The sequence below is a fragment of the Sinocyclocheilus grahami genome, unplaced genomic scaffold (genome assembly GCF_001515645.1).
Source record: "Sinocyclocheilus grahami isolate Dianchi unplaced genomic scaffold, SAMN03320097.WGS_v1.1 scaffold75.1, whole genome shotgun sequence".
In the NCBI taxonomy this organism is placed as follows: domain Eukaryota; kingdom Metazoa; phylum Chordata; class Actinopteri; order Cypriniformes; family Cyprinidae; genus Sinocyclocheilus; species Sinocyclocheilus grahami.
The window spans coordinates 1,777,646-1,797,430 of NW_015505254.1; the positions used below are offsets into that span (position 1 = coordinate 1,777,646).

Sequence of the window (19,785 nt, forward strand, 5' to 3'; positions counted from 1 at the left end):
TTTTACTGTATTTTTTATAAAAAAAATTTAAAAATGCAACCTTGGTGAGGTTTCTTTCAAAAACATTACCCCGGACTTTTGAACTGTTAGTTTCCTTACAGTCTGAAAACACAGCCTGACATTTTACTGTTCACATGACTGAACATTCCTATTTTACACTCCTAGAAGTACCACTACTGTTACCAGGGAATTTCATAAACAGTCTCATTACACAAGCTCCTACAAGAGCATATTGTACTACATTGCAACCAACACTGGCAACAGCACATGCATTTTGCATCTTAGTAACCTTCAGTAGGGAGATTTACGATGCCACAAAAGAGAAGACATACAACTGCACCTTTATTCCAGTTTGTTAGATTATTTATTGAGAAATCCAGAACAAGGTGCATAAAATATTTCTTGAACAGGATGTATCCTCAAACACAAACTGAATCTGTTGCAGAAAAGTTAATAACTAAGAAATCCTAGGTTAGCCTATTAAATCCCAGGTTATTTTGAACGCAAAGTAAGAGTAAATTGAAAGAACGTGAAATATAAATTATGTACAGAAAACGTTCTCCAACATAAATTTTGCTCTCAAATGCAAAACTAAGTTAGGATTCCTTTGTTGCCAGTTTCCATCGTTGAAGCCACTGTTGGAAAGTCAGTCCCTCTCTTTGCATCTCTGGAAGGGCAAACTGTCCAGGCTGCTCCCACCTGCACACAGACACAATCAAATCGTGTTAAATTTGATTAAAATCAGTTTAAACAGTTTGGGATCAGTATTGATGTCTTAGCTGTTAGTTACAAACTACATCTCATTTTTGAAGTTTGCATCATTGATTCTGTTTAATACTGTGAAGCTGCTTTGAAACAATCTCTATTGTATAAAGCGCTATAAAAAAGGTGACTTGACTATTCCACAAAGGACCCATGTTGGAAACATTTGAGAGTATTACCAGTGTGTGATGGCAGTCTTCACTTGGTCTGTGTAAAGCAGGCCTTTTGAGCACCTCTGTGTGAGCTCACGGGCCCGTGGGAGCAACGTCTGCAGAATCTCATCATCTACCATCTTCACACGCTGTACCAAAGCTGAAACAGACATCAAAACACCATGGAATCTAGGCTCTTACCACTCACAAAATCTTTCATTCGGGGGGAAACACTAGGTCAAAAAGAGTGCTCGAAGTTTTAAAAAAAATTGCCTTAATGACATACTCTGCTGATCAGGCGATGGTAGCCGTGCAGTCAGCTTCTGCAGGTCTGCTGATGACTCTGAGAAAAGCTGAAGAAGCCTGCGCAGATGTCTTAACTCCAGCCTTAAAACTACAGCTTGAGACCACAACTCTTCTGGAGCCTGGCAAAGAAAGATGAGACTCCAACCATCAGTTTTTTCTTCATTTCAGGTAAAAAAAAAAAAAAAAGCTCGATATGGATACTGTCGATCTGTGACGAACATACAGTGGTGGCCAAAATGATTAGAGCACTAGTATTTTCACCAACTTAAAAATGGTTTTGAGTCAGTTATTTCTATCTTTTGCTGTGGTGTGTCAGTAGGAAGTATCAGTTTACATTTCCAAACATTTATTTTGCCATTAATTGTAATAATCCAGTGATATTTTGACAACAGCCAGTGCTCCACACAGAGATCTGATCTGATCATCATCCAGTCTGTCTGGAATGACAGAACGAAGAAACAGAACAAACTGCGACAGACTCAATCCAGAAGAACTGTGGCAACGTCTCCAAGAAACCTACCTGCAAAGCTATAGCACTGTTAAAAGTTTTAGGCATTTGAGTAAAAATGCTGTAAAATGAGGATGCTGTCAAAAATAATGTCATAAATCTTTATTAATTAACTTCTATTAACTAAATTAAATCAACATTTGGTGTGACCATCCTTTATGTTTAAAGCAGCTTTTGCCCTGTAGGTGCACTTGAGCAGTTTCTCAGGGAGCTTTGCAAGTAGGTCTCTCGAAGCATCTTGGAGACGTTGCCACAGTTCTTCTGGATTGAGTCGGTCTCAGTTTGTTCTGTTTCTTCATGTCATTCCAGACAGACTGGATGATGATCAGATCAGATCTCTGTGTGGAGCACTGGCTGTTGTCACAATCTCACTGGATTATTACAATTAATGGCAAAATAAATGTTCGAAATGTAAACTGATACTTCCTACAGACACACCACAGCAAAATATAGAAATAACTGACCTAAAACCATGTTTTAGCCGGTGCACGAAAATACTAGTGTTCTAATCATTTTGCCCACCACTATATTTAATCTACATATGATATGAACAATCATTAGAAAATGTACACTTTCTGCATGTTAAAACAATGGACTTACTAACGGGTGCTTGATGAGCTATTAACTGAAATGGCTCTCAGAAAGATGAGGAATAAGTGAAGACTATTAACAGACTGTAAGTGAGCATCTCACCATATACATGGGAAATGAAAGACTTTGACAGATTTTGTGGAAAGCTGGGGACTGTATCCGGTGGATGGAAAGCTGAGCTGCTGGTAATTTCTGCCCTCTGCTGATTAAAAACAAAAGACTAGGTCACAGCACAGGCATGAAGCTTCAGAGAATGATTCATTTAGTACATTTTTCCCAATGATACGGTGATAATATATTATTAATGTGCAAATTTTAACAAAGAAAACTTTCAAGAACTTTAGCTTCTGACTTCGTGTTGCAAAACAACTCAAAATGCTAGCCATGATATCTTGTACAAAAGGCACTGAAGGGAAAAAAAGGGTTTCGGTAGATTTGCTGACCCCTTCATGGCCCTACGATTGAGTGCAGCCAGTGCTACGCAGCTGAAATGCTTGGCCCCTTGCGACACAGAGTTGCGCAGTTCACTGCTGGCTTTAATCACACTGCCAAATTGAGGATTGAGCTTTTCTTGAACAAACTGCCCAACCTGGAAAAAAAATAAACAAGGTTTGTTGTATATACAGTGGGTACGGAAAGTATTCAGACCCCATTAAATGTTTCACTCTGTTATATTGCAGCCATTTGCTAAAATCATTTAAGTTAATTTTTTTTCCTCATTAATGTACACACAGCACCCCATATTGACAGAAAAACACAGAATTGTTGACATTTTTGCAAATTTATTAAAAAAGAAAAACTGAAATATCACATGGTCCTAAGTATTCAGACCCTTTGCTCAGTATTTAGTAGAAGCACCCTTTTGATCTAATAAAGCCATGAGTCTTTTTGGGAAAGATGCAACAAGTTTGTCACACCTGGATTTGGGGATCCTCTGCCATCCCTCCTTGCAGATCCTCTCCAGTTCTGCCAGGTTGGATGGTAAACGTTGGTGGACAGACATTCACACAAATTACCGTTCAAAAATGTGTTCGATTTAAAATAAATTTCTTCAGCACTAAATCAGCATATTAGAATGATTTCTAAAGGATCATGTGACACTGAAGACTAAAGAACGTATTGCATGACAGGATACCTCTGCATGGACACGGGTTAACTCTGTCTTCACAGTGGAGTTTCCTTTGATCAGGCGCCGTATCTGCTCTTGTCTTCTGTCCTACAAAGAAAAAAAACACACTTAACTCCAGACTATGAATTTGCAGTCTTTTGTTAGGAATAAATACAATTATGCACCACAAGTTGTCTGAAGTCCATGACACTTTGCCACTGTGTCTGCAGGGATCTGATGGCATCCTGCCCCTCTCTGGCCTGCAGCTGTAGCTGAGCACACTGCTCTCTAATGCGGTCTCTGACTGCTGCCTGCTTTACTCCCTCCATCTCCAACTCAAACACACACCTGCTCACAAACAAAACAAAACTCATTTGTATTACAACAAACTTTTTTTTTTTTTTTAAATACCTCCCATTATACACTATTATTTTTAATATACTATTTTTAGTAACTATATATATATAAATAATATTACATATATAATATATACACACTGCATTTATCTAATCAGAAGATGCAATAAAAACAGTAATATTACATACAATTTATTATACAAGTACCACAGCTTAAAATTACTTTTCTATTTTAATAGAATTCCAGTAAAGCCAATAACACTTAAAGAGGTCATATGATGCGATTAAATTTTTCCTTTCTCTTTGGAGTGTTACAAGCTCTTGGTGCATAAAGAAGATCTGTAAAGCTGCAAAGACTAAAGTCTCAAATCCAAAGAGATATTCTTTATAAAAGTTAAGGGTCAAACTAGGGCTGTACAATAATTCAATATCAATAAGTATCGCGATATAATTCTTTTCAATAACGGTGATATGATTTTTAAACACATTTCCGATATTTCGATATACATTACCAGTTTCCCATACATTGATGTATTTGTGGCGTTTGACTTCGTTGAATAAAAATGAGCACTGCACGTTTCAAAATCAAAACGTGGCGTGGGTGTTTTATATGAATGTATCTCTGAAGGGAACCGACTGTCTTCAGAAAAGTTTCGATGACATTTTCATTTGATCTGATAAAGTAGCGTTCATGAGCGGAGCTGCTTTGATTACAGCCGTTACCGGAGAAACCGCAAGTTCTACCGCTCTCACAGCGCCTCCTGCTGGCAGACAAGCAGTTTTTCCATTTTCAATAAGCCCGTCTCCAGCAACATATTCTTTATCCTGATCCAAAGATCAGCATTTATCTGAAATAAAAAGCTTTTGTAACATTATACACTATACCATTCAAAAGCTTGGAGTCAGTATGATTTCTTTCTTTCTTTTTTGGAAAGAAATTATAGAAATTAATACTTTTATTTAGCAAGGATGCTTTAAATTGATCAAAAGTGATGATAAAGACATTTATAATGTTACAAAAGATTTCTATTTCAGATAAATGCTGTTCTTCTGAACTTTCTATCCATAAAAAAAACCTGAAAAAAATTCTACTCGGCTGTTTTCAACAATAATAAATGATTTTTGAGCAGCAAATCAGCATATTAGAATGATTTCTGAAGGATCATGTGACACTGAAGACTGGAGTAATGATGCTAAAAATATAGCTTTGAAATCACAGGAATTGCATTTTAAAATATTTCCAAATAGAAAAGAGAGTTTATTTATTTCAAAATGTTACTGTTTTTGCTGTATTTTGGATCAAATAAACGCAGGCTTGGTGAGCAGAAGAGAATTCTTTAAAAACAATAAAAATCTTACTGTTCAAAAACTTTTGACTGGTATGTTAGAAGATATTAATAATTAATAAGGTGAGTCTGAGATGTTTATTTGACAGTGATTTCACATTTCTTGTTTGTATGAAGGCTAAATACAAATAAAAGGTGAACATTAATTTATTTGTGCTGTTTTTTTTCCTAAAGTATTATATGGTTTTATATGAGGTGTCATAGACTTGGCAAATTAATTTTTCATAAGTTTGTATGCACAGACATCTGTTGTGGGCGTTCTTGGCAGTTTTTACAAGGCTTTTTTAAATGGTGTTCATATCGATATCGGAATTATATCGTATCAACCGAAATTAAGAAATTTATCGTGATATAAATTTTGGCCATATCGTCCAGCCCTAGGTCAAACACGCCTACCTAAAACGGCTCGTTCTAACACGCCCCCACATGTCTACGTCGCTATGTAGGAAGATTTGCCTAACACCGCCCAAATGTTCACGCAAAGAAAGAAGGCGTAACTTTTATTATCGCAGTAGTATTGTTGCTGCCACCACCGCCATGTCGTGAAGGCGCTGTGTGCTTCGTTGTGAAAGCGAAACTACTTTGTTTGGTCTTCCAAAAGAGGATGATATCCACTTCGTCATGCCTGGAGCTGATCCGTGCTGGTCGCTGAGGAAATACATCAACTTCGCGCTATGGATCGCCGAATCGGCTTTCACTGTGGACGAAGCGGAGTCCAGCCCGGGGTCATCACATGTGGATGCCGCAAGCCCTCCGGACGCTCCTTCGTCGAATCCGCCGGCCGTTCTCAAGCTCACTGACCTCCTCTCACTCTAGCCCGCCAGCCGTTCCTCACTCTAGGCCGCCGCGTGTGACACTGTGTTTCATTGTGAAAGCGAAACTACTTTGTTTGGCCTTCCAAAAGAGGACACAACTAGAAATCAGTTGTATTTACAACACTGTTCCAGAACAGTTCAACCCAAATATTCAGATGTGTGCAGCACATTTTATGGAGAACTGTTTCCTGATCCTGGAAGAGTAGACTACAATGCCGGCTGTTCTGACTCACAGACTGTAAGTAAGTTTTTTATATTTAAAAGATTTGCCACTGACGATTCAAACACAAGTTTGAATCATCATTCTCCGATCACAAATGCAGACGTGGTTTTAAGTTTACACGGCGCGATGCAATGCGTAAAAAGACAGTACAAGTCATTATAATCCGTAATTATGTCCCCACTGGATGCAACAAATGCCTCGTTTATAATGGGGTTTTAAATGTTTTTGTCTCGTCGCTCCGGCCGGACAGGGCATCACAGTATGGTAAGGGGCGTAACATTTCCATCACACGCTTGAGGGATTCGGCCAATCACAACGCACTGAATAGCTGGCCAATCAGAGCACACCTCGCTTTTCAGACCGATGAGCTTTGTAAACATCGACGCGTTTCAGAAAGGCGGGGCATAGAGCAGCATCAATAATGTACAGTATGTGGAAAATAATGTGTTTTTTTTAACCTTAAACCTCATAAACACATTTCATTACACCAAATACACAACAATGTCCTTTTTAGCAACATCATTTGAACTAAGAAATCAAAATTCCCTTGATCTTTTGATATATAATCCGCCACGCCTATTCAAACAGAGCGTTCTGAAGAGGGGGGTCAAAACAGGACAGAACATAGCCTATTACTTCTAAATTATGATTTTTTTATGTAAAAATCTTGATAACATTATAAGTGGTCCTCAGAGAACAGTACAAAATAATAAAAAAGGCAGTTCATCTTATCTAGCAAGTAATTATAAAAAGTAATATTTATTGACTTTACAAGTTCAAAAGTAAATATAATAATTTCCACCTGGACACTGGGTCTGATCCGTGTGCCGTCTCTGCTTTTCTCATCACAGCCGTGAGTTCGGTCTCTAGCTGCCCACATCTGTTGCGAGTCTGTGCCAGTTCAAAATAACTCTGCTCCACCTCCTCCCAAGCAGACTGTGTGCAAACACACAAATACAATCTGAGCCACAAGAGAAAGTGTGTAAAATGCAGTAAGATTACCATCTCAAATTATCACCTGTAACAGACTGCGGACAGGTGTTAACTCCTCTTTCTGCTCAGCCGACACATCTATTAGGTGATCGCTCTCATAACGAAACCTGCATTAAGTGCAAATGCCTGAGTAATAAGCAATAATTGATTCAATAACATCATTATTTATAGAGTGGGTTTTGATAACATACATTATAATGTAAAAACATACCCTAGATCCGAAACATCACGCTCCACATTCAAAGCTGCAATCTTCTCTTCTAATGCCACCTGCTGTCTGGAGGTCAAGGCTTGCAGAGCTGAAAGAACTTGGTTTGGAGGATGAGAGCGTAGAACATTCTGAAAATTAAACATATTGAGGTTCTCATAAGCTGTTGTTGTGCAGAACTAAATGAATGCAGACACATAACAAACATGCATCCTCCTCAAATGAGTGTCTTCATCTACCTCCACTTCACTCGTCCAGTGCTGGATCACTGCTTTCCTTTGTTCATGAGTAAATCTGGATGAAAAACAAATGAATTAGCATCAACAAGGCAAAAGTGCTTCCATCTACAATATCAGCATCAAAGGCCTGTGCGTCTTACTCAGCGGACTGATTCACGTTTAGTTCACTCTGTAGCAGGCCCTGGAAGAAGAGAACCCTCTCGCTGCAGAGCTCTCTCACATCTTTCTGAAATGAGATAGAAATGGTGTTTCATGAGTTACAATCAGTGGAAAGACAAGTGCTTTAATCAAGTGGTCAGTTGGAGTTTGATTGGTTAAAATCATCCAATTAGGCCCCAAGTGAAAGATCAATGAAAGTTTAGTTAAAGATTTTGTAACTACACCACCTAGCTTTCTCAAATGAACGACATTCAGAAGTAGAATTTTTGAATTTCAGAATTAAAACTGACATCAGCAATGATAAGAAGCTAAAAAGCAGCTATAATTATAATATTATAGTGTGCATCACAAACACCATTAAATACAGCAATACTAACTAAAACCAATGGATTTGCTCCGGCTTCACTGTCTGAACTGCCAGACGGCCCAAACACCAGCTTCACCTCTGCTTTCCTGGACAATTAGAAAAATAATGTGATTTACAGGTTTGAGTCATATATGAATATTAATGCTTTTACTCAGCAAAGATGCACACAGCATCAGAATATGGCACACAGCATCAGAATATGGCACACAGCAGCTTTAACACATTGTCTAATCAGTCTAAGCTGCAATAGAAATATGACAGTCTGAAGGTGGCTCACTTGGACAGCTCTTCCAGGGCATGCCGCTGAGTGCCAATCACGTGTGTGTCCTCTAACAGTACGTTTCTCTCCTCAGAGCAGCGCTGCCTGAACGAATCTAACAGGATCTGTCTGTGCCTGCTTTCCATAAAGTCCTCCCAGTTCCTGTTCACGTTCCTTTCTGCTCAGCAACATAAGATATTAGTAACAACAACATAAAATACCATTCCATAATCTGATGTATTTTTTAAAAAGATAATAAACAGTAAAGAAGGTAATCAGAGACTATTTGAATATTTTGATGACTTAAAACCTTTTCCCCCCCACATAGTCTATAGTATAGGTGTAGGTAGTATAAAAGAGCATAAAGATGAACAGAAAGATAAAATAGGAACATTCACCTTCGGTAGCAAGTTGATCCTCCACTCTACTGATCTTTGTGTCCAGTTGATTGAGTTCAGTCTGAAGGGCATCAATCTCTCTCTGAAGCTCAAGCCTTCTCGCATCTTTATTCTGATTTTTCAACTGTTTAAGCTACAAAGAATAATCATCTTTAGCTGCGCTTATCAATCCTTACAGAAGCAGCATAACAAATTGCAATTAAGTACTTTTCTTTACCTCTTTATCTTGTAAAACTTTGTACCTTAGGATTTAGATGGTCAAGGAACAATTCCACAGCTCACACAACCACAATTTAGCAAGTAATAAAGTAGCAGCTTAATTTTCAAAATTTTGACATGACATACAGTAAAAATATATAAATTGTGTTGGGTCTCATGAAACAACCATATTTCATGTTTTATGTGTCACAAAATCAGTGTTATTTTAATATTATTAATATACGATTATATGATTTATTTTTGTTTATATATTATCAGTATTTATTTCAAATTTAGTATTTGTTATATAAAACATTTCCATTTATTTCCATTTCAGTCATTTTAGTACTTCGACTTCAGCTTTCTTTTACTTCAAATCAAACATTTTTCAGCATCAATCTAATTAACGAAAACAAATGTAATACTTTTAGCTTAATCAGCGATAAAAGCCCTGCACAAAATATACACATACAGTATATGCATATTAACACACCACATTGTCAGAAAACTTAAAGGATACCACTGAATATTCCCCCTCATCACACGAACGTTCCTGTAAGATAAGTTATATGTCAAAGGAATATTGTATAATCAGAAAAAGTGCATTGAAGAAAACGTAGTAAGCATTCGAGATTGTAAAACCTTGAGAGCTCACCTTTCCTTATAAATATGTTGCGTGATATATTTCCAAATGGAAGCTCCAGGACCGACACACAACCTAGATAAAACGTAAACGATCAATCTAAAATCGTTGGTGAGGATTAATGCTATAATTCATAACTCACTAACGTCTTTATATAGCCGTCATCCGGCAGTCTGGCTGCTGGCAACTCAAGTTCCTCAACAGCCCAGCGCTTCAGTTCCTGACTGAGACTTGCCATCTTTTTAAATCTTCTGATAATAATAAAACAAACCTGCAGTATAAAAAAATCTCACTTCTTCTAATGCGAAAAAGACGACAACAACAGTCAAAATACGCGGGAGACGTTGTCTTCTTCTTCTTCTTCTTCTTCTTCTTATGATGTTTAATGGCGGTTGGCTTCTTCTTCTTCTTCTTATGATGTTTAATGGCGGTTGGCAAACCAGCTTTTGGTGGATATTCCGCCACCTACTGGGATGGAGTGTGAGGCGATGATATCAAGGGAAATGCTAATTAAAAAAACAAACAAAATAAATAATAAAATTAAAATTATTTTTTTAAAATAAATAAATACATAACTAAAAAAAAAAAAAAAAAATTAAACTTCTACCTATATTTTATATAAATTTGTTATTTTCAGAAAATTAATAAGAGCTTTATAACCTTTATGAGAACTGTTTAACACATTCTGTAATGTCATAGAATTAATGCCGGCCGATTTTAATTCCTCTTTTAACTGTATTCTTTCCCTTTCATATGCCCTACAGTTAATCAGCACATGCTCTACAGTTTCTGGAAGTCCACAATGATTACATTGACCAGATTCATGTCTTCCTATCATCTGGGGTGATTTATTAAGAGTAGAGTGTCCCATTCTCAATCGCGATATAAGTGGCGGCTCGTCGGGGGAGGCATAATTTTAAGGTGAAAATGGGAGGTGGACGATTTAATGTTAATAAAATTCACAATTCATTTCAGTTCATGTCTCAGAATGTGTATTTTTTGTTTGTAATTTCACAGTTGTAATACCATAACGTGAAAGCGCCGCTTTTCTATCGCGAATGTGCCGAATCTGCTGATGTAATTAGAAGGGGAGGGGGAGGCCAGGGGAGCGCGGAGCTCTCGTGCCTCCGTTGGTAAAAAAAAAATTAGCCAATCACCATCGAGTGTTCACTTTCAGCGCTGAGGAGTGTTGAGAAAAGAAACCTCACAAGGGAGGCTAGCCTCCCTTCTGATATTAACCAATCATCATAGAGACGTAAATTACATGATATTAGTTTGAACGTCTCCCGCTGCGCTGATAATGTACCAAGTACTTATGATGAGTAGCGATATTGAATATTTGATCGCCAACAGATTTGCCAAGCTGTCATTCAAACAGTATATATACAAATTTAGGGAAAACAGCCTAAGCTGGATATAGGCTAACGTTACAGCAGTCGGCTTAATTAAGTGGAACAGGCAGCTCTCTTTTAACACAGACTTTTAAGAAGGGATGGATGTTTGCTTCAAGTGATAGGCCAGGTAAGTTCAATTATATTATATTGCTGTATGTATGTCGTTTTCTTTAAGTTTTCTGACTAAAAGCAACCAAAAAGCCGTTTTAATGTGGTTAAGCAAAGAATAATAATAATAATCGGCAGGGATCCCAGACCAATACAATTAGTGTGCCTCCTCTATTTTAAAACCCACGAGCCGCCACTGGATATAACTGTATCATCCCTTCTATTACCATAAGCAGTTCTTACGTGTCCTACTTGTTTATTTATATCATACAAATGTCGCCCTTTGTTACCTTTATCCCAGCTCTCTTGCCATATCTTTCTGACAGCTACTTTAATTAAACCTTTAATTTCAGATTTACTCAAGGGTATATGTATGTCAATATTTGTGTGCTTAAGAGCCTGTTTCACTATCTTGTCTACCTCCTCATTTCCTTCCACTCCAACATGAGCAGGCACCCATACTAATTCTGCTAGAATTCTCAGATTCCGTATTCTGTACAAACTTTGCACTACTTCTAATAAAATATCTCGTCTAGATTCTGATTTTACGGGGAGAAACACGGGGAGAAGGGGCGCCGCTTACTGTTTTGGTCCAGTATTCTGTCACGTTGCTACTGTGTTGGAGTGCGGAGCGAGGAATGAGGAGACCAGGAGTACATCAACACAGGAGATTTAAATGTCTTCTGGTCTCCTCGTTGTCATCCTGCCCGATTTGTGTGCCTGTTTATTTATTAAAGTCTGTTTGTTTTGAGTTCATCCTGCGTCTCCTCGCTGCCCACTCCCTGTGAATCATGACAGAAATAGTGTGTAATAGTAATCATGCATTTTATTTATAGGCACCTTTCTTGACACTCAAGGTCACCGTACATCATTAACAAGGCAATCACAATATTAAGTAAAAAACAATGAAGACAGTGAGATACAATACAATTTAAAAAACACAATTCAGTTGTGATCAGAGGGAGTCAGCTATTCTAAACAGATGGGTTTTGAGTTTGGATTTAAAATGTGGGAGAGAGTTTATGTTACGAAGGTCAGGAGGGAGTGGGGAGACTGTGGGGGAACAGACTGAGATGGATGGAGGAGATTATGAATGGCTTTAAGAGTGAGAAGTATTTTGTAGTTAATATGGTAAATGATGGGGAGCCAATGGAGCTGTTGTAAAATGGGTGTGATGTCCAAGTGATAATACGGGCAGCTGAGTTTTGGACCAGTTGTAACTTATGGAGGATTTTATACGGGAGGGCATTGCAGTAGTCTAAACGAGAGGTGACTAGGCTGTGAACGAGAATGACAGTGGAGTGAGGCTTCAACCCTAATCAAAGAATACGAAAATCAGCACATTCACATCAGCACATATCTGTCCAGTACTCTTTTATGAATGATCTTTTATTTTTCGTTTTCTTGAAAATAACCTTTTTTTCCGTTTGTCATCAATATTGCTTTATAGGATTAAATTCACTGAATCATTAATCTTGACTGATACTCTTATTATCTTATAATATCAGAATCAGAATGAGCTTTATTGCCAGGTATGTTTACACATACGAATGTGTTTTCATGACAGAAGCTTCCACAGTGCAGCAGAATGACAGTGACAAGACAATACACAGATAATAAAAGAATAAATAGAGAATAAGTAAATAGAGAATAACAATATACAAATTGTTATTGGCAACAGTTCAAAGAGGGAGTGTGCTGGATGTGAGGGGTCCAGGGTGATTTTGCCAGGCTTTCTGCTCGCTCTGGATAAGTACAGTTCTTGGAGAGAAGGGAGAGTTGTACCAGTGATTTGCTCAGCAGTCTGGACTATCCTCTGTAGTCTTCTGAGGTCAGATTTGGTAGCTGAGCTGAACCAGACAGTTATTGAAGTGCAGAGGACGGATTCAATGATGGCGGAGTAGAACTGTTTCAGCAGCTCCTGTGGCAGGTTGAACTTCCTCAGCTGGTGAAGGAAGTACATCCTCTGCTGGGCCTTTTTAACAGTGGAGTCGATGTGAATGTCCTACTTCAGATCCTGTGAGATGGTGGTGCCCAGGAACCTGAATGACTCCACTGTCGTTACAGCGCTGTCCATGATGGCGATTGGGGGGAGAGCAGGGGGGTTTCTCCTGAAGCCCTCCATCATCTCCACTGTTTTGAGCGTATTGAGCTCAATATGTAACAAGTATTAAATCTCTTTTGACTTTTTTTACTTACCGATTCATAGTAAGGTGTAGGCTACTTCAAAATGTCCCAAAATTGATTTAGTCAAAGAAGCTATTGTTTCATTGGTATCTTTCTACAGAGATGATTTGTTATATTTCATTACGTATTTAAATTCTTGATGAAACTATCTAGGTCTATATGTTTTCAAATATCACTATTGCACATTCTGTTCACCTCCAATTCTTATCAGTAACGATTTGTAACAATATATTTCGTTGCATGTTATTTATTAATTTCCTAATTATATAGGTTCCTGTTGGAAGACGGCCAGCCATTTTTCCTCTAATCTTTTTTCATCATTATTTTGATTGTTATTCAACCTGCACAGTGATTTTTTTTTTCCCGTGACATAATTTTCTTGTCTCTAACAGAACTGAACTCTGACCCAATGGGCTTTATTGAATGTGCAGCATACATTTTTATACTGTTCAGCACTCCGATTTCAAAATTCAGAGTACCGACAAGCATGTGTTAGTAGTATTCATTGAGCAAATTAATAACTTCTTTAAGCAGAATAGGGCTGCCTTTACAGCTCGTAACTCAGATACTCTGGCAAAAAACATCTGTTTGGTTTTGATTATTATTATTATGTTACTAAAATTGTCAGAAAATCACTCACTGCTCTGGACTGGCGGGGTCTCGGCTAATACGGCAGTGTCTGTCAAAAGTCATGGGTGGGGCTTGTAAAATTTAACATTATATTTTACGGACTCTGTGATCGGCTTGCTCTGAAACGCTTGGCTGTGTTCAAAATGGCATACTTGCTTACTGCCCAGTACACAGTGCATACTGCCTACTTTTTTTTTAAATAACAGCATGTGAAACAGTATACAATAAGCAACAAATATTTCATAGTATGCTAAAGTGTTGTCACATGACAAACACTGAACATTGATTCAGCACAGCTGTCGAGGCTGTTACCTTACAAATTAATGTGCTAACTGTTCTTTTTACAAAGGCTTGTTAATAAGGCTTCATACTAGTAAACAATGCTATATTGCCCCCAGTTGAACAGTGTCCCATTAGGTAATGAAAAGTTCACCACACACTTGTGGTCTTCATCCTCACTTGAACATTTGGGCCAAAAGGAATGTACAACAATTCATTTGCTGATTTATATTGTAAGCCAAATGCTTACTATTTAATTCCAGAAGCATTATTATTATTATATGATCAAGTGTCTGCCTTCACACACATATTATCAAAGAAAACAAAGAACCAAATGTAGGCGAATACAAAAACCATTTGTATAAAACATTTATAAACATATACATTTTTTTAAAAACCTCTTTGGAATAAATATCCTCTATGTACATTTCTGTGGTCCACACATTCATGACATAGACCAGTTAAACTCAAAACTCTACAAAATGAGTTGTCCAGCCCAATACAGTAATACAATCTTATGATTTTCCGTGAGGTTATGCCCCACATCCCTGCTGTTCAATTTTCTCTTCTGCAGCCACTGGCAGGATGAGGTGAGAAATTCTGCTCCACAGTCCACTCAGTTTATCCACATCCATTTGATTAAACATAGTGGATTTGTCTGAGATGACAAACTTCTGTTTTACATGGTCATGTACCATGTCCTCCACTGCACTTAGACTGGTCGTCAGGGCTATTTCATCCACCAAAAGCATCACAGTGAAGACCAGGAAAACCTTCTTGTAAGCAGCATTCTCGTGGTCACAGTAACGATAGAATATGAGCGTAGATCCAGGAGGGAGCTCCTCAAAACGGTGCACAACAGCTGCAGGTTTATCCCCTTCAAACGCTTCCCTCAGCTCTTCATCAATCTCCAGCTTGACCCGGTTACTGTCTTGTGCTCTTTTGGTGGTCCCATTGATTTCTAAGATTGAAGCGTTATGGGTAGCAGAGTACACCCCGGCTAATCTTCGAGCAAGGCAGCCCAATGTCCTTTCAGCCTGAAGGCCAGCAGTCAGAATTACGCTGACCGGTTCAGTGGGGTTGACCGTCACCAGGTGGCTCTTAAGATGTTTCCCACTCCTCGTCCAGAACACTGAGCGCTGATTGGGAAAAAGAGCTTGTAGAGCTGCTAACTCCAGGTCAAATTTCTCCACTGATTTAGAATGGACCACATAAGTTTGAGGCAAACGGGAGTGTAAGAACTTCTGATAGGTCAAAAAGCCCAAAGCAAGTAATCCTGTCAGTATCAGAGCCCACTTGTACTTGCATATGTACGACGTCCAGCCTAGAAAAACACGAAGTTCTGAATTAACAAAACACTGTGGATGTGAAACAAATCTGATTGTTTTAATTATAAAGGAATGGATGAAGGACTGAAAATACCTCTAGAGGAGGGGGCTGGACTTGCTTTTGAGGTGACTGGTTTCTGCAAACTCTTCAATTCTTGAAGGCAAATTAAGAGAATTATGATCTACAATTTCTTAAATATTATCAATTTTTCTTTACTGGCATAAGACAAAACTATTAATGTAAAATGTTTGAATATATATCTTTAGTAATAAAATTGACAATAGTAATGCTGTATAATAGTAATAAAAAGGAAAACTACAAAAAAAAATGTTACCCGTGTATTTGTGATTAGTTTGACTTGTGATAGGAAGCTGAATTGTTTGGTAGACATAACTCTTCTGGGGTTCAGTTGGTGGGTATCTATTCCAACTCCTAAGAGCAGGGGGATCTATAGTAAGAACACAACCTTTGATTAAATCAAATGAAGGAAAACAATTTATCATATACAGTAAGAACGTGATTAAGCATAATTTTGCACTTTTACAAGGACAAATATGGCTACTTTAATATACAGTATATATATATACAGTGGGTACGGAAAGTATTCAGACCCCCTTAAATTTTTCACTCTTTGTTATATTGCAGCCATTTGCTAAAATCATTTAAGTTAATTTTTTTTCCTCATTAATGTACACACAGCACCCCATATTGACAGAAAAACACAGAATTGTTGACATTTATGCAGATTTATTAAAAAAGAAAAACTGAAATAACACATGGTCCTAAGTATTCAGACCCTTTGCTCAGTATTTAGTAGAAGCACCCTTTTGAACTAATACAGCCATGAGTCTTTATAATAAAAATGTTTTACAAACTTTTGTGTTTCTCTGTTACATGATTCTGGTAGTTCATGTTATTCCTATTTGTCAATCTATACACCTCTTGTTGATGTTCCAGTGGAACAGCTCCCATACTAGAGGCATCTGCAATGAAAAGGATACTTGTGAGCAGAGGTGTGCACATAAGGGACGGGCCGGGGGTGGCTTGAGCCCCTGCCCGTTTAATTGCAAATTTATTCATTGTAATTCAAAAGGTAATTTTATTAATGATAACAAACCTCCACATTTTGTGACTGGTCTGTAATTTTCTGCTTTGGGTTTGGGTATTTCAGTGGCCTTAATATTTAGATGAATAGGCCTTTGTTTGTTGAGTGACCCTTCACTTTCCAGATTTTCCTCCCTTACATGGGCTGGATGCATTTCTTCTGTCCCAGGCTGGGCTGAGGAACCCACCGAAGGAAAATAACACCCCCGTTAAATTTATTTGATATTTAATATTATAACACTTATGCTTATTCCTCATATAGAATCTTACCTGTCAAACTAGACTCCTGCTCCTGCTCAGTCTCCTCATCCGAGTTCATTTCTTCATCCTGGTCTTCTTTCTCATCCATCTCCATATTTGCATCATCTGATTGGTTTAAACCATCACCTTTCTCATTTATAACCCTTCTCTTCTCTTCGAGCTTTTGCTTCTTAACAGAGGATTCTGTTTTGGTTTAATAAAAAAAATAGCATAAACATTAGCATTAAAAAGATGTTTTGCCTGAAAAACTAAATGTAAGAGAATTTTTAAAAACATTGTAATTTCACATACCATCCTCATCCTCTTTAGTGAGACTCTTGGGCTCCTTGGCTCCATTGACAGCTCTGGATGCCCCATCATCTTCCCTCATTTTCCAGGTTCTCTTTATTGGGCTTCTGGGTTTAAGATCCTCACTATATAAAGCTAAGATAGACGAGGAACTGAGTGAACCTTACAGAAATATGTCAACAAATTATAAGATTTTTGTTAAGTATTTTTGCTTGTTATGCGCCAGCGGAAACCGACACGCCACATGATCTTGACAAGAAAATGAATGATTTTTAAAGTAAACAGAGACATTAGCAACTATACATTGTGAACTTTATTTATAATCTTGAAATCTATCAAATGTAAATGAAATGTTTACACTAAACGATATAGAGATCATATAGAACGGAACTATTAGCCCTTTAGCTCATATGCTCAAGCTAAACAGTGGATATTTTAAAAGTTCAGCCTAGTTAGCAAATACTTAAAAAAGGTTCAATAACAAGCATCTTAATCTACTGAGAGAAAGAGAGTGTAGCTTTGGAAGTACATTTTTCTCCGTATTATTATTACTAGCATGAGAGGTAACGTACAGTCACAATCATGAAATCATGTGTACGAAAATTGCAGTTTAGCGTTATCAAATAAAGTAACGTACGGAGAGATTGACTTTGACATAATTTGTTTTGCATTTATTGATACTGTCTACAGACACTGATATGCGCATAATCTTAAAGGCAAGCAGCGAGTCGTTACGTTTTACGCTACGCTCGCAAAGCGAGCCTGTTTCCTTTAACAGGTTTCTATATAAAAAGCAAACCCTTAACATGAAAATATTGTCTTTCGCCGTGGATTACGGATTCGCTCTTTTGGCAATAGATACTATTTATTGCATGTAAATAGTATTTGGTGCTTGGACACTGTTGTAGTAACGTTACATTATTGTTGTACATTAAGCCACGTTAAGAGTATTAGAAAGTCAAACCTTGCGTGGGTGCCTGTCTGGCGCTTCTCCTCCTAGTTGTTGGTCCATCTTCTTTAGAATCACTTGTGTCCATTTTTTATACTTCACCACTTATTATCAAACTTTTTACTTTTCCATTGCAGCCGAAACCGGAAAGCGGTTTAAAACATTAATGATGGTCTTCGTCGGAGCGACTTCAGTGAAACACAACTTCTCTCCCGGAAATAGTTGACGTTCACAGTTAGTTTCACTTCTAAGGCCATTTATGGTTGTAAAGTTTACATTGTTCAATAAAGTAAAAAAAAAAGTTTGTTTCACTTCTGTAAATACAACTTGAAGTAATTTTAACAAAACAAAAATAAAAAACTAAAAAACGAAAACACAAAGGAAAAGAAAATTTAAAAAGGCATCACAAACATATGTTAAATTCATTTAGCAACGACATAGTTCTTTGGGCTTTTTACAAATTTTACAGATTCCAAATAAGCTTTAAAGGCTGTTAGAAAATGAGCAAAACTGGATTTTGAGTTACTCCATTTAGTTTAATGAATATAAATGAATTTATAAGTTTTTGTTTTGTTAACAAAAACAGATCAAATATTTTTCTTTTAGAAAAGTCATATTCATTTGAATGAAGTAAAACAAATGATAAATTTAAGACTAGGACTATTACTCCTGTTACTCATTAAAATTATACAAATGCATTTAATAATCAGATTAAATAAATACTTAAATTGTTTCAGGCCTCCATGTGAATATTGCACAATGTTTCATTTAATTGACCCTAGAATGAAGTATGTTTTAAAAAAAAATGTACGATTTAAGTTTAAGATTTGACACCCGTATTATAGACAGTTCTCAGCATACTCAAAATTAGGGGTAATCACAATTATTTTACCATATTTACAGTCCTAATGTAAATTTAAATGACTGAAATAAGTGTTGTTGTTTTTTTATCCTTTTTCAATAGAATTGGCCCAGACTTCTGCAGTGTCAAGTGAAGGAAGCTCCTCTCATAAGATTGCAAACTGGGAGTCTGATGACACTGAGTGTGAGTGATGGAAGCCCTTCAAGAAAGGAGAAGAAGGCTGAAGATGACACCAGAATTGTGAGTCTGTGTCATTTATATGTTATTCTATGTGCAGTACAAATTTAAAACGCACAAATGAATATGAAAAATTAAAGTTGAACTGGGCAGGCACACAATATCAGCTTATGTTCACACCTGGAATTTTCTAATTATTAATTTAAGATATCAAACTGCAAAAAGATAAATGGTTAGTTGACCCAAAAATTAAAAATTGTCATCATTTCTCACTCTCTGTCATTCCAAACCTGCAAGACTTACATTCATTTTCAAAACACAAATGAAGGTGAAGAGCAGGCAAAAGCACGCACATTGATCTCAACTGGGTGCTCGACTAAGAAACAAGTGGAAACGTTTTTAAATGTAAAGACATTCACATTTAAAAACACAAATGAATTCATTTTAAATGAGAAAATGTCCTTCCATCGACAATCTACACAACTACACAACTACCACTTTGATACTTCAAGAAGAGATCATAAAACTAATCCAAATGAATCGAGCAGTTTAGTCCAAATTTTCTGAAGAGACTCGATCGCTTTAC

At 37.2% G+C, this 19,785-nt stretch overlaps 2 protein-coding genes across 4 annotated transcripts; both read right to left on the reverse strand.

Moving 5' to 3' along the window:
• Window positions 1-345: 345 nt before the first annotated feature.
• Window positions 346-9,996, reverse strand: LOC107585885 (HAUS augmin-like complex subunit 5). Of its 2 annotated transcripts, none has more exons than XM_016273065.1 (19): window positions 9,778-9,996; window positions 9,644-9,706; window positions 9,509-9,541; window positions 9,008-9,032; window positions 8,791-8,923; window positions 8,411-8,570; window positions 8,144-8,219; window positions 7,748-7,833; window positions 7,608-7,662; window positions 7,372-7,499; window positions 7,186-7,267; window positions 6,970-7,103; window positions 3,613-3,775; window positions 3,455-3,535; window positions 2,763-2,908; window positions 2,422-2,518; window positions 1,201-1,339; window positions 942-1,074; window positions 346-699 (listed from the first exon to the last, which is right to left on the reverse strand). In XM_016273065.1, the coding sequence occupies exons 1-19, from the start codon at window positions 9,867-9,869 to the stop codon at window positions 597-599; spliced, it is 1,929 nt and encodes a 642-aa protein (XP_016128551.1). In that variant the 5' UTR covers window positions 9,870-9,996; the 3' UTR covers window positions 346-596. The 2 variants fall into 2 exon arrangements, with proteins under 2 accessions (XP_016128551.1, XP_016128550.1); XM_016273064.1 differs by having other exon boundaries at window positions 2,422-2,521.
• A 4,504-nt stretch (window positions 9,997-14,500) lies between these two features.
• LOC107585887 (torsin-1A-interacting protein 2-like) lies at window positions 14,501-18,379 on the reverse strand. Of its 2 annotated transcripts, none has more exons than XM_016273068.1 (8): window positions 18,176-18,379; window positions 17,215-17,346; window positions 16,933-17,106; window positions 16,676-16,837; window positions 16,434-16,541; window positions 15,893-16,006; window positions 15,652-15,711; window positions 14,501-15,553 (listed from the first exon to the last, which is right to left on the reverse strand). In XM_016273068.1, the coding sequence occupies exons 1-8, from the start codon at window positions 18,246-18,248 to the stop codon at window positions 14,763-14,765; spliced, it is 1,614 nt and encodes a 537-aa protein (XP_016128554.1). In that variant the 5' UTR covers window positions 18,249-18,379; the 3' UTR covers window positions 14,501-14,762. The 2 variants fall into 2 exon arrangements, with proteins under 2 accessions (XP_016128554.1, XP_016128553.1); XM_016273067.1 differs by having other exon boundaries at window positions 16,676-16,846.
• Window positions 18,380-19,785: the final 1,406 nt, after the last annotated feature.